Source organism: Syngnathoides biaculeatus, chromosome 4, assembly GCF_019802595.1.
Source record: "Syngnathoides biaculeatus isolate LvHL_M chromosome 4, ASM1980259v1, whole genome shotgun sequence".
Classification (NCBI taxonomy): domain Eukaryota; kingdom Metazoa; phylum Chordata; class Actinopteri; order Syngnathiformes; family Syngnathidae; genus Syngnathoides; species Syngnathoides biaculeatus.
The window spans coordinates 24,410,308-24,425,867 of NC_084643.1; the positions used below are offsets into that span (position 1 = coordinate 24,410,308).

General features: G+C 42.7%; 1 protein-coding gene across 4 annotated transcripts in view; it reads right to left on the minus strand.

Annotated features, from left to right (window-relative positions):
• Positions 1-15,560, minus strand: part of arvcfb (ARVCF delta catenin family member b) — a 240,004-nt gene that overhangs the window by 128,317 nt on the left and 96,127 nt on the right. For 3 of the 4 annotated variants that reach the window (XM_061816532.1, XM_061816533.1, XM_061816531.1), the window contains one exon: positions 11,103-11,316. The exons of the other annotated variant lie outside the window; for it this stretch is intronic. In XM_061816532.1, coding sequence (XP_061672516.1) covers positions 11,103-11,288 — 186 coding nt within the window. In that variant the 5' untranslated portion in view covers positions 11,289-11,316. The remainder of the gene's footprint in view (positions 1-11,102; positions 11,317-15,560) is intronic. 4 annotated transcript variants of the gene reach the window in all.

Here is a 15,560-nt window from a genome sequence, read left to right on the forward strand (position 1 = left end):
CATGATGATTAGGAGAAAGGTTGATATATTTTGCATCCAAGAGAAAGGTAGTAAGGCTAGAAGTTTAGGGGCAGGGTTTAAATTATTTTACCATGGAGTAGATGGGAAGAGAAATGGAGTGGGGGTAATTCTAAAAGAAGAGCTGGCTAAGAATGTCTTGGAGGTGAAAAGATTATCAGATCGAGTGATGAGTTTGAAATTTTAAATTGAGGGTGTTATGTATGATGTTATTAGTGGCTATGCCCCATAGAAAAGAGAAATTCTGGAAGGAAATAGATGAAGTACAATGAAGAAAATAAGCATTTGAACACCCTGCTATATTGCAAATTCTCCCACATTGTCACGGACGAGACTCGGGGGTGGACCCAAATGCACGAGTCAGGTGAGAGGTAAACAGTGCGGAATAAGCCTTTATTCGTTCCAATGTCGGTTACCAGGGAGTCAGTCCAAACAAGCAGCAAGATCAGTAACGGCAGGCTTACGGGGTAGGTCGGGAGACAGGCGTTGGTCGGTACACGGGAGGTAGACGTCCGGAGTACGGTAGTGCGGGAACGAGGCATGTGAGGCAACGATCTAGCAGAGTAATAGTCGTCCCCCGGGTCCTATATGTACTGGGTCTTAATCAAAGGTCATGAGGCGCAGGTGTGCACCTTCAGATCAGCTGGCCACGCCCAGCCCTGGCTGGAATCCAGGAGCATGACACACAGAAATCATGGAGGGGTCTGAAATTTTCATCGTTAGGTGCATGTCCACTGAGAGAGAAATAATCTAAAAAGAAAAATCCAGAAATCACAATGTATGATTTTTTTTCAACAATTTGTGATACAGCTGCAAATAAGTATTTGAACACCTGTCTATGGGTTACAATTCTGACCCTCAAAGGCCTGTTAGTCTGCCTATAAAATTCTACCTCCACTCCATACATTATTCTGAATCAGACGCACCTGTGTGAGATCGTTAGCTACATAAAGACACCTGTCCACCCCATACAATCAGTAAGACTCAAACTTGTAACATGGCCAAGACCAAAAAGCTGTCCAAAGACACCAGAGACAAAACTGTACAATTCCACGCGGCTGGAAAGGGCTACGGAGAAATGGCCAAGCAGCATGGTGAAAAAATGTTCACTGTTGGAGCAATCATTAGAAAATGGAAGTAGCTAAACATGACGGTCATTCTCAATTGGAGTGAAGCCCCATGCAAGATATCACCTCGTGGGCTCTCAATGATCTTTAGAAAGTTGAGGAATCAGCCCAGGACCACATGACAGGACTTGGTCAATGACCTGAAAAGAGCTGGGACCACCGTTTCCAAGGTGACTGTTCATAATACCTTAAGACGTAAGAGAGGACAGCTATGCGAGCTTCTTCAAGGACCGTGTTTAAAATCGTCATGTTGCAACGCGCCAGGTAAGCAAGCTGAAAGCCTCTAACAAGCCTCGAACGAGCCTCTCCTTCACCGTGTATGCGTGCATGTGCGTGTGTACGTCTCCCCTGTGTTTCCGACCAGTCAGGCAACTGTTGTAGGAAAGATTAACAAAGGTTGATGGATGTTGTGAGGGAGGACATGAGGACAGTAGGTGTTAGAGAGGAAGATGCACGAGATAATTAGATGGAAAAAGATGACACGCTGTGGCGACCCCTAACGGGAAAAGCTGAAAGGAAAAGAAGAAGAAAAGTATACTGAGACCAGTGTGCGTGTTTATGTTTCGGTACTTACTCTACTGTGTTGTCATGCCAATTCTGCACTAAGTTGCTGATTTAACACGATCTGATATTGGTTCAGGCGACATGGTGTCGCAGCTGTAAAGCGTTGGCCTCACAGTTCTGAGGACCTGGGTTCAAGTGCCTGCGTGGGTTTTCTCTGGGTACTCCGGTTTCCTTCCAGATCCCGAAAACATGCAACATTCATTTGACACTCTAAATTGCCCCTAGGTGTGATTGTGCGTGGAAATGGTTGTTTGTCTCTGTGTGCCCTGGGATTGGCTGACAAACAGTTCAGGGTGTGCCCTGCCTCTTGCCCGTTGACAAGCTGGGATAGGCTCCAGCACTCCCACGACCCTTGTGAGGATAAGCGGCCAAGAAAATGGATGGATGGATGATATTGGTTCATGGTGATGTAAGTGTCACTTGTGTGTGTGTGTGTGTGTGTGTGTGTGTGTGTGTGTGTGTGTGTGTGTTACGTAGTGGGTACAGTTAAGCTTGTGCTTTTTCAAAAAAAAAGAAAAAGTTGTATTTATTTATTCTTTGTGGATAAGTGATATTTCTGACACTTGGCAGCTGCTGTTCTGAGAAGTGCCCCAACAAAACCAACACGAGACTCTGATGCACTGGGGGGAAAAAATGATCAACAAACCAAAACGGTTACTATGAAAAATAAATCCGAGGTCTAATACTACAATACCTTTTTGGCTGTTGTTTATTTTTCAGCTGTAAGCATCTGCTTTTGACTTATCTCGCCTGTCACATTCATTTTAAAAGTCAATGTGTCCCCTGAGCTAATAAAAGTTTGGCCGCCCATGTTTCAGGTTCTGTTTCTAACGACCAGAAGCATGTACCACAAGAAGAACTTCACCATTAAACTGGGATACTTGCACGTCAGTGACAGTGGGTGAGCGCAGAAGGGGTGCCAACGAGGCAGAGGGGTTCATGGTTCATGGGCATCTCAGTCTCCCTGCACAGTGGCTACCATGGTCTGTCAAAATGTATCTTTACATGCAAACAGTCTGTGGTGCAAAAAAAGATCGGGCACTGCTCCCTTAGAGACTCCGATTAAATATATCTTTGGACTACTTTGATCTCATCAAAGATCTTTATGCTGGATTGTAACCACTGACACTGTCAATTCACCTACTTAAAGAAGATTTGAAGTAAAAAAAAATTGCAGCAGTTTCCAGATACTCTTATTAGAGCTTTGCGTGAACTTAATGCTTTGTTGGATTGTGATCAAATGATAGGGACTTGGACTACAGCAGTCATTAAATCCACTTACGGAGTGATTCAAAGGCTGAAGGTTTGAAGCCCCTTATAGCGGAATATAAATGGCACACAATTTAAGAAGGATGTCCACTGCTTGCTATTCTTTTTAGATGTCTGTTTAAACTACCGAAACATGTCCAACCCAGGTTAAAAACACTTTAGCTTCAACGTGTGTTCTGAACTCATCCACATAAAAAGTATTCCAATTTACATGACCCTAAACAGTTAGCAGTGTGATTCTTGGGGCATCGCAACTGACATTTAACCTACATTTGCAGATTCTTAATGGCTTTTTAACGCCGCTATTCTGCACATGTATGGGCTCATAAATGTTATGTTTTGACGTAATATGATGCTGCTGTGCAAAGTAACCAACACCTTTTGGAGGTCTACACAAAAAAAAAGATGGAATAACTGTCCATTATTGTTGTCATGTTGCATAGATAGCTGCACAAGATAAATATGTATGATATGTATCGCATTCCCCTGTTTTCCTCCACATTCTTTAAGTTTTGGACTATAATTTAATTTAATAGTTACACTTTTTTCGGTGTCATACTGTCCAACTGACTTAAGTTCTTAGAGTCCACTGTGTAAGACTTTATTAATCGTTTACAACCAAAAGTCCCGGATTCCGTTTCCTCAGATGGCCTTAGTCTCCATAGCCCAGGTTCCCTTCAATAAGATACCTACCCAAATTGTGCTGGAAAGCTTCCCACTGCTCCATTTTGTCACTAAAGCAACACACACCTTGTGTTGACTCTTTCATCGAACAAATTCATACTTCATCTAATCATTTTTATCTGTTAAATAATTTCTGCAAAGCCTACTTTAATGGAACTCACCACAATAGCAACAACTCAAACCTTGTTTGCCTCTGTCACTTTCATTTGGATCTGCATCTGAAAATTATTTATTATACTTTAAACTATTTTGGAGACATAAGTAGGTGTTTTGTCTTGAAACATGAAAAACAAGCAGCAACATTCTTGGCATTCCCTACTGGCTACTCCACATAACAGTAGTATAAAAAGTGGTGAAGCAGGACCTTGGGAAGACTGTGAGGTGCAAAAATAAACAAAGGAGCTACTTTCACACTAAGGTAATTAGGGTGTTTATGAAGGGCGAGAAGGTTCCTGATGGCAGAGTGAGTGGAAAACACCAGGTAGCGATAGAGGAGGAATAGAAAAGGAGAGCAGGGGGAAACTAAGGTTCATTGTTAGGAAGCTGATTTATGAGGGTACAAGGTCTCCCAGGCCCAGCCAGTCAAAGGATAGATCTTCCGTCACTATATCACCCTCGGCCCCTTTGTATGCATTGTGCCGAGACAGGGCTGGGAGCTGTGTGGAGATGAAAGCGGGTGGAGGGCGACTGGGCCGACTGCCGGTGGAGTGCTGAAGTGCCATCACAGGGTTAGGGCCTGTACATCCTCACCACAGACAGCAAGACTGATCAAAAGCTGCACTGCTCCCTCCCTTCTGAAGCTGTAAAGTCTTTGAAAACTTCTCACAACATTCACACAACAATATGATAGAGGTCTGCAGTGCCAGAAGCCGGCTGAATAATAAAACTTTAAGAACTAAACCAACAGTTTATGATGCCATAATGCATGAAATTATCCAGTTTTCTTTATCATTGTGAACGCCACAAGATGGGAGATGAGTTGTATGGTGAAATGAGGTCACCTTTCTCCCTCAGCCTCAGAGGAAGGGGGGCTGTCTGCGTATTGTCTGTCTATCTCCACACATAGAATTTCCCATAATACATTACTTGATCTTTCAAAGCCTTGATGAGGACGTACCTTCGGGCAAAAATCAATTTGCAAAGGCGAGTGAGTGCAATACCAAATGAAGAATGGGTGTCTTAGAATGAGTGGTCACATGAAGGGAGTGTCACTGGATCAGGATTCAAAACAGTTTTCGATCTGTGTCACTGAATCTCTGTTGGTGATTATGTGAAAGAAGAGAATGAAGTGTCTGACAAAAAAGGTATTTCGGACTGAGCGCTACGGCATAAACATGCTCTTTGCATTAATTTATAAAGTGTACAATTGAAATGAATGACGACAAGAATTAATCACAAAAATTCCTGAAAAATGGGCCACTGCTGTTGAGCAGCACCATTATTGCTGTTTTTATTAACACACAATATGTTATGTACAGCTTCAGGGTGTGCCCCGCCTCGTGCCCGGTGATGGCTGGGATAGGCTCCAGCACTCCCGTGTGTCTTGGGAGGATAAGTGGCTCAGAAAATGTATGTATGGATGGACGTTATGCACATCAGTGATTGGGAGGAGAGGATGCAAACTGAAAATAATGAACATGCACCAGACTCAAATGTGTCAATGCGCATTTGCGTACCAAGCATTTTGCATGTATTTTATTTTTGGGGGTTGGGGGTGAGGTTGATGGGGTTTTGAGGAGTGTTGTCATTCATGAATGACTTGTTCAGTCAAACTTTTGAGTGGGTGTACTTATTGGAATCATGTCATGAACTGATTCATTTTTCTTTCAATTCAGTTGAGCTCAGCCACGAGCATGTACCAGATGAGGTACAACATTACTGCAATTAGGAACAGTCGCAGGGCAGTAACTAGGTGGAGAGGGTTAGGATTAGTGGGCATCTTGGTCTGTTTGCGCAGCCGCGATGATGGTCTAGTGTATAATAGCATTGGTCTAAGATGTGATTTTCCCCAGGTAGGACAGTTGATGTTCTGCTTATATTTAGGGAGTTCGTGGATGAGTTAAAAGTCCCCAAGAATAATGAGGGCTGAGTCTGGGTGTTTTTCTCCATTTTGTTTACTTGCTCAGCGAGCGTTTGCTTGAGGCAGATTGTACACGCTAGTAAGAATCAAAGATGTGAGTACAATGACTTACAATCCAAAACCAGTGACTCTAGATGCGAGCTGCAGTGTGGGCTGAGCTCCATCATGTCCACACACTGTTTTTCATTGATGGAGAAGCCTATTAAGCCACTGATACCACCAATTTGTTGTTACCCATATGCTCAAAATATTTGGCATTATCTGTACTTTCATTATGCTAGGTTTGTACTTTATTGTTTGTACTTGTATTGTTTTTCAAAAAATTGTCTGTACAGCAATCATAAATAATACTCTTCATGCATATGGTCATGTAGCAGTAATATATACCTCGGGACAGGACACGCTTGTCCTAGTTCCTGTAATTGTCCAAACAGAATCCCTCAACCAATTAAAGTAAATGCTCAATGATGGCATAACATCTTATTCATACTGTTGATAAAACATTACAGTCTGAAATTAATAAATTATTTAACATTGTTTAACTTGAAAAAAATTACGTTAAATGTTTGTGCGTAGTTCAGTTTATCCACTACATTACACACACATTGGCCAAGACTTCAAAAGAAGCATCTGACTCATCTCCAATCTGAAAATTAATCATCGTAGCTACCTTTGTTGCGTCACTGTCGAAGTCATTGATGACTTGGTCCAGTTCCGGTGCCTCATGCATTGCATCATGAACATCCCATCTTGCTTCCACAGCATGTCATCCTCTGTGCCATCCATGATGTTTATGAGGAAACATTTTTTGAATCCCAAGAGTTTGGATTCCGCAGTGCAGCCTCTGACTCTCCATTCGGCTCCAATCTGTAGCAGCTTTCACTATGGTGTCTCGTGGCTATCAAAACAACGTGAGCTCAAATTACGTAGAAATGAGCGAAATGGGCAGATTTAAAAAAAAAAAAAAACGAGCATTTCAATTGTTTGCCCTCCTGGGTTTTTTAGCATGAACCCATTACACTCGTACTACGTAGTTTGAGTTCACGTTGTTTTGGTACCGACCTGAAGCTATTGAGCCTTCGTTGTTTTGAAGTGCCCCGCTGCTTCGTGGTTGGTTGCGTCATGGGCAGGACTGATGACCCATTTATTTTAAAAGCTGCTGCACAACTAGCCGTTGTAGTCAGAATTTTTTGTCTCAGTTTAAATAAACGAACTCACGGACAGTCGTTTCTGGTGTATGTGGTGCAGTGGCAACAAATATGCTACGCTATCGATTGTAAAATGCAACACTCCCAAAGGAGCTCAGAGAGTTCAGGTTGGGGGTGCACATTACCGTAATAAATAAAAATGTGTAACGTAATGTGAAATGTGTAAATGAATGTCTTATACATTCAATATCATATCGAAATGTATATGTATATGTATACCTTTTGTTTTACCACTCCATGTACCTGTATATGACTATACAATGTGATTATATTTTTTATTTTTCATCCATATTTAAATATAATGCGCTCTATTGACTTTTTGAAAATATTTTTGGAAACATTTTTAGATTATTTTTGAGAAATTACGGTAGCCTTCCGTCACTGGACAACCTGCTCGACCTATTGAGCCACAGCGGCCAAGTTTAGGTTCAGAATATATGAAAAAAAAATACTCCTGAACTATAAACCCAGTAGAGCCCTGAGATCTATAGGTTCAGGTCAAATGATGGAGAACTGCTCAAAGGAAACATGGTGAATCAACATTTACCTATTATTCTCCACATAAGTGGCATAAATTGCCAGCAGAAGTGATGTCAGTCTAAAGTGTGAATGTTTTTAAGCCAAGGTTAAAAATCTGTCCTTTTTTTCTCTTGTCTTTTTAGACCATATCCACTTTTGAATGATTTTTCTTGGACTGCAGGCAGTTTTACTTTTATTGTTATTTTCTTTGTTTTTAAATGTTTTTAATCATGCAAAACACATCGAGTGAGCTTGTGTGTGAAATGCACTATATGAAGTTGTTTTGCTTTGCGTCTTCACAGGAGTTGATTCCATCTATCCATCTTCTGAGCTGCTTATACTCAGAAGGATCGCAGAAGTGCGGGATCCATCGTAAAGGCTCCGTCACACCATGACGTTCCGGTCAACGTCCTCTGAACATTTCAATCGAACTATTTCTCAGCGTTCTCAAACGCAGATGACACATCTGGCGTGTGATTAACGTGTGTCTAACGCATAACTTAACGTGTGTGTAATGCACGAAAAGCGTGTCTAACGCACGAAAAGCGTGTAACAGCGACCAAATAAGATACCCCTAAAAACCATTAGCATGTGCAAACGTGTCATTGGGGCGCGACGAGCGATTTGTCAACGTAAGACAAGCGTGTTGAGCCTGTGACCAATGGGTGAATAATGACAGAAAAGCGTTTTGCTGGTGTGTAATTTTTACAGTGGAACCGGCACTAAAACGTTGGAAAAGTTCATCGTCACTTCAGTTGTTGTCGTGAATTAGAACAGTGAGCATCATGCCGCCGAGAAGAAAAAAAGTTAGGGCGTGGACTTCAGCAACTAGCGCTGCTAGTAAGAAAGCTAAGCCTCTTTCATCACGAGCAATGTGTTTGGAGGAAAAACAACAGCAGGAGGAAGAGCACATCCCCGAAGTCACGCACCATGTGACACCCCCTGGGGACCCTAAACACCTTGCAAACCCCAGTGAGGACGGTCCGACAAAGAGACAAAAGAAGCAGAGAAAGGATTGCAGGATCCTGGACCGGGCTGTTGAGGATAGTCTGGAGTTTTTCCCGCAAAAACAAACTGCTGATTTCTGGCTCTTCCTCAGTAGGTGCTCTCTACTGTAGCTTAATATTAAATGGACCTTGCTTACAAAGCATCGGGTTATATACCCATATGCATGGACGTTCAGGAAACGCTCAATGTACTCCAAACGACGTTCGTTTGACTTTAGTTACACGCTGTGTGCGCTACGGGATTGCTCAGTGGTCGTTGACAGGTCGCCAGTGAGTCGTTCACTGCAAAGCGAACGATTAAGTAACAACCAAGTAAAGCTAGAGTTACGATTGACTAACGATAGCCAAACGCGTGCAACGCTCGGCGAACCTTAGTAAAACATTCCACGGACATTCTTGAACGTTCTGCAGCGTTTAAAATTAAACGTTGATGAACGCTGGTCTCGGTGAGAAATTTTGTGCATGTTCAAAACTTTTTTCCCAGCGATCATTGACATTCACTAGCGTTCAAACAACGCTCTTCTGGAGCTATCCCGGCGACCATGGGCGACTACCAACGTTTCCTCAAACGCTATAGAACGCTGACCAGAACGTCATGGTGTGACGGGGCCATAAGGCAGGAGGCAGGGTGCACCCTGAACTGGCACATAGAGACAAACAACCATTCACATTCATAATCCCTCCTCGGCACAATTGAGGTCTCCAACTAAAGCATTTTTTTTTTTCAGATGTGGGATGTGGGAGGCAGCCGGAGCACCTGGAGAAAACCCACGCAGGCCCGGGGAGCGCATGCAAACTCCACACTCCACCCTGGGTCTGGGATCGAACCGTGGACCTCAGAACTGCGAGTTGCATTACCATGCCGGCAGGAATGGATTCCTTGAAAGAAAAAAGTCCTATCTTCTAAGTGGTGTTTTGTCTCCAAATGAAGAGTACATGGTAATAAAATTGAAAACTGTTGATCCCTTGTCTCATATTGATTTCCTGATTTGCCCAACATTTTCAGTCCACAGCAAAACTCATTAATTTTCCTCATGGTTCCACAACTTTTGGAGAGAAATATATTTTGCAGCGGTGGAGAACTGTGCTGAAACGATAAACACCAAGGTTTAAGGTTCAACTAGTTACTTTGCCAGGGGCATAATACCGTATTAAAAACACTACATTGCATGAAAAGTTTTAAAAACCATGTGCATGATAGCATTTTATGTTTGGGGGTTTTATTTGACCTGCACTATGCTTCATGGAACCTTTACGAAACACTAGACAACCCATGTGTTGAAGGCTTTGGGACCTGTATGCAGCTTATACACCCCATACAAAAGTAAGTTTAGCCTCCAAGGTAAAATGAATGAGAGTGAGGGTAGAATGAGTTAGTGGCCAGTGTGAAGTTAAATGATTGAAATTTATGTGATTGGACCACCGTTACACCCAATTTAACTTCTACGTATGTGCAGTGCGAGGATGGCGTTCCACAATGTGTGAATGTGCATGAATATGTGAGCAGGATGGTGATTCCCAAACATGATTTTCATAAACATTTAGAGTACTTATAGTTCCTCTTTTGAACAAAAAGTACTTTACATATACACATACAGTACAGAATTGGTAGGTGAGCAGAGAAAGGATTCCAGGAGAAGAATTAATGCTTTCACCTTTTCCTTCCTCCCTCTGTGATACCTCTATAGTGTAAACATTGACACAGACAATGAACAAAATATCACCTCAAGCACACATGAGTTACTATAAGTATAATCATTTTTGTGTATTTTACCTTATCAATAATAAATGCCCTTTCCACTTTTACCATGAATAAACGTGCTGTATTTTAGCATTCCAGGTGCTGCATGAATAAAAATTGCTTTCAATTTCGACTAGCTATTGCTCTGATTCCTACGCAGCTATTAAAATGTGAAGTTTGGATTTTCAAAAATTCATAATGAGTGAAAATTGGAAAGTCCAAACTAAATTTGTACAAAAGAAATACATGCATCAGGACTCTGTTCAAAGAGGAAAGTCTGATCAAATATATCTAAAGTTTGTCCACCCTGGAAGTCACTAACAAAGGCAGAATTTAGTTTCCTCAAGAGAAGCTTGAAGTCTCAAAATCATTCTGCTGATGTTTCTGTTGACATTTTTAGAAAATTACAGCTGTCTCATTTGTACATTTTCTCGTCTTGCGGATATACTCAGCAGTGAGAGAAGCCCTGGAAAGGATTTCTATACCTGCATGAAAGGCCACATTCAATCATGACCACCACCGGACAATATCAAAGACCAGAAGGTGAAAGGAGATGGAATTGGATCGCAAGCAGCAGCTTAGATGAAAGAGGCAAGGGAAGCACGAAGGAGAGGCTGAATCAGTTTGCCTCAAAAATTTAATTCACAGAACATCCAGAGGAGGGTTCAAGCAATGTGAATAGGTGTCTCAAATTGTCAGAGCGAGAACACAATTGTGATTGATTCTCACCAATGAGAAGGACCTAACATGATGATGGTATGAGCTTGCTCAGATGGAACGACTCCTGTTCACAGGAAAACAAAATGTCTCGAGACGAGTTAGCTGGGATGTGAATTTGTGGCTGAAACACACAAGATGGGTGGGCCAGCATGCTCACACATTTACCTGCGTCACCACTTGCTGCCATGCTAACGGTTGGCTGGTAGGAAGGTTGGGAGGCACATTAGCCGGCCCAAGCGGCAGGGTGCGACGCTCCTCCTCGAGGGCTCGAGTCAACTGCTCAAAACGGGCCTCCTGTTCTTTCACTGATGCCAGGATGCTGGCAGCTGAGCGAACTTCATAGTCCTCCATGTCTAGTATTAGTTGCACTTTTCCCTATCTTCCAGGTTAAGGAGGGAGAGGAGAGAAGGGACAGGAGGGGTACCAGGTCAATAAAGACATACACACCTGGAAGAAAGGGCATGTGGCACCTACAGAATGTCTGAAGAGTTTAGTCAAATATAGCTTAAGTTTGACCTTTGGAGTTTTGACTTTCTATGTGAGGTTTTAGCCCTAAACCTTACGCATAAAAAGTGCCTACATGACATAGACTGAAACAATTAAAATGTCTGGCTGAATGACCTGAGTGGTTCATAGCACAGACTACCATTTGTGCTAGTTAAATCTCTTTCATTTGCGCTTTTCCAACACCAATGCCAAAAGGGAAAAGCCCAAATTCTTCTCACAAAGTAAAGGCCTGTGAGGGGATATCATGGATTCACAAAGCCCAGAACAGCAGAGACATTAATGAGGGTACTCTGCTGGGTGCCAATTATATGTTTGTGTTTTGAAGTTTGAGGCCCATTTGCTAATTAAGACAAACCCTGGTAGTAAGGATGGAACTCAGTGTAGGTTTTGACAAAACATCACTTGAACAAAACGGAAGCATAATTCACCAATTGCTGGAAAATTAAAGGGAATTAAACATCACACACTTGGGGCCCTTTCGCACATGCACAACAAACCCAAACTTTGTCTGAAGGATATTTTAGACACTCCAGTTGAAAAAAGTCTCTATATTAAATAACTTGTAATTTCCAGATTGTCCAAGGACTTCTCCCCTTTACAGCTATAACAATCTCAGTCTTCTTGGAAAATGTTCGATAATAATTTGGAGCATATTTTTATTTTGTCCATTCTTCCAGTAAATGATTTGATAACTCAGAGGTCACCGGTGAGTGTCTTCGTTGTAGTTCATTCTAGAGGTGTTGGAAATTATATGGCTCTTTGTGGGCTAGTTATGTTCTTTCACATCATCCTTAATAGTGTAATACAGTTTTTCTCAGCCTTTATTGAGCCCAGTCACACAGCATGCCACCAAACAACAACACTAAAATAATGATGATCTTATTTCAATTTAGTCGCAAATGGACTTTCTCAATGTGAAGTCTGGGCCTCTTTGTTTGAACACAATGTTAATATACTCCCAAATTTGTATTGTGAATGGCAACAGGTGGATATAGAGGTGTATTGTAACTTCCTTCTGTCTGAAGAGCATAAAAATGTTCTGCCTTCCATGACATATTACTGCTGTAGATAGATGAAGATGTACTTTTAATTAATAAATATTTTTCACGAAACATAATTAAATTGGAGAACATCACAAACAATCTTCATAACTGAGAATCGCTTGTCAAGATCTGTCGTTCTGTTCGATTTAGTTTTGTTTCATGTTATATTGTATTTTTCTGTGTCCATGTTTGTCGGCTCACTCAGTTTATGTCTCCACCTGTTTCTTGTGTCAACCAATTAACTTGCTCCAGCTACTTGTGCATTTTCCAAGTGTGCCTCGATGTCTCGTCAATTTGTACCCACCAAGTGTATTCACACCCCTTCACTTTTTGCACATTTTGCAATATTACAGTCTTATTCTAAAGCTGATTTGAGTATAGCTTTCTTTTAAAAAATCAAAATAAAATATCCCCAAAATGACAAGGTGAACCAGATTTTCAGACAGCTTGTGCAAGTTCATTGAAAATATGACATGGGGTGTCACCATAACCGTCAGCATCACCGCCTGGATGCCATCAGGTTAGTGGTACACCCGCCTGACTTTAGTCCAAGCAGTGTGGACTCAGTTCCCACTCAGTGATGGTGTTTATATGCACTCAGCAGCTGACTGGCAACCAGTTCAAAGTGTAGTCTACCTTTTGCCCTATGTCAGCTGGGGTATTCTCCAGCACCCTGTTACTCTATCCAGGATAAGCAGTGTTGAAATTGGATGAATAGATAATTATTTAAACATAATGGGCATAAAGGTATTCTCACCCATGGGTTGATATTTTATTTAGTCAAGAATAACAGTCTCAAGTCTTCTAGGTTTTGTCTATTTTGGGGCATTTTGTCCCATTCTTCAGATCCTGTTAAGGTCATTAAAGTTGGATGGTAGTGTTGTTGGATAGTCGTTTATAGGTCTTTTCCGGAGATGTTCAATTGGATTCAAATCTGGGTTTTGGCTGGGCCACTGAACGACATTTGTGGGCTGCTCCTGAAGCCACTACTTTTTTACCTTGACTGTGTGTTTTTATGGTCGTTGTTGTGTTAGAAGGACAATCGTCACCTTAGTTTGAGTTCCAGAACCCTCTGGAGCAAGCTTCCGAATAATCACGGCCACTGTATTTGTCGGGATCTTCAATGCTGCCGAAATTCTGCGTATGTCCCCAGATTTGTGCCTTGGACTTCGTTACTTGTTTTCTGTTCTGACATCCACTGCTACTATGAGACCTTATATAGAAACCTGCATGCCATTCCAAATGATGTCCATTCAACTGAATTTACCACAGATAGACTACATTCAAGTTGTGAAAGCGTCTCAAGGATAATCAGTGGAAATCTAATTCTACTGAGCTTAAGTTTGAGTGTCATAGGGTGGGAATACATATCCACCTATTACATCTATGTTTGAATGCTTACATTTTTTATAAATTTACACAAATGCCTAGGGCTCAGATGCAGATGGCCAAAGGCGGGGACCCTGGGGTCCCAAATCTTGGCTCCAGAAACTACCTTTACGGACATGGAATGCCACCTCTTTGGTAGGGAAGGAACCCAAGCTGGCGTGTGCAGTCAAGAAGTTCCGACTAGATATAATCGGACTCGACTCCATACATCACTTGGGCTCTGGTACTAGTCCTCTTGAGAGGGGTTGGACTCTGTTCCACTCTGGAGTTGTCCACAGTGAGAGGCGCCGAGCAGGTTTGGGTATAATTATTGCCCTACGCCTCGGCGGCTGAACGGTGGAGTTCACCCCATTGGATGAGACTGTATCCTCCCACCACCTTCGGGTGGGCGGATGGGTCTTGCCTGTTGTTTGTGCCTATGCACCAAATAACTGTTCAGAGTACCCAGTGCAGTGCACCTTTAACACTGTGTACAGTGAGGATGGTGCGCTGCTGACCTCCACTCGGGACGTCGTGAGTCGGTGGGGAGAATACTTCAAAGATTTTCTCAAGTTCAATGACATGCCTTCTCCTGTGGAAACACAATCTGGGTTCTCTGAGGTGGGCGCTCCTATCTCTAGGGTTGGGGTCAACGAGATGGTTAAAAAAATCCTTGGTGGCAAGACCCTGGGGTGGAGGAGATTCGTCCAGAATTCCTACAGGCTCTGGATATCGTGGGCCTGTCCTAGTTGACATGCCTCTGCAACATCACAGGGACAATGGAGACAGTGGCTTTGTATTTGCAGACTGGGGTAGTGGTTGCCCTTTTTAAGAACATGGACTGGAGTGTGCGTTCAAACTACAGTGGGATCACACTCCTCAGCCTCCCTGGTAAAGGTCTATTAATGGGTGCTGGAGAGGAGGGTCTGTCAGGAACTCAAATGTCGGATCCAGGAGGATCAATATAGTTTTTGTCCTAGCTGTGGAAGAGTGGACCTGCTCTTCACCCTCGGCAGAGTCCTTGAGGGTGCATGGGAATTCACCTAAACAGTCTACATGTATTTTTACGGACTTGGAGAAGGCATTCAACCGTGTCCCTCGGGGAGTCCTGTGGAGTATGGTGTCCCGAACTCCCTGATATCGGCTGTTTGGTCCCTGTACAAGCAGTGTCACAGTTTGGTCCGCATCGTTGGTACTAAGTCGGATTCATTTCCGAAAAGAGTTGGACTCTGTCAAGGATGCCCTTTGTCAACGATTGTGTTCATAACTTTTATGGACAGAATCTCTAGGCACAGCCGAGGCATAGAGGGGGTCTAGTTTCGTGGCTTCTGTATTGCATCTCTGCTTTTGCAGATGATGTGGTTCTATCAATCCAATGTGGTAAAGTGCAAGCTAAGTCGAAAGGTGAAGCTCTCAATTTACCATTTGACCTACACTCCTATCCTCACATATGGTCACGATGGGTAGTGATGGAAAGAACAAGATCCCGGATACAAGCATCTGAAATGAGTTTCCTCCACAGGGTGTCCGGGTTCTCCCATAGAGATAGGGTGAGCAGCTCGATCATCTGGGAGGTGCTCAGGTGCTCCTCTGCATTGAGAGGAATCAGATGATGTGGCTGGGGCATCTGATTCGGTTGCCACCTGAACACCTCTCTGGTGAAGTGTTCCGGGCATGTACCACCAGAAGGATATTCCAGGGATAA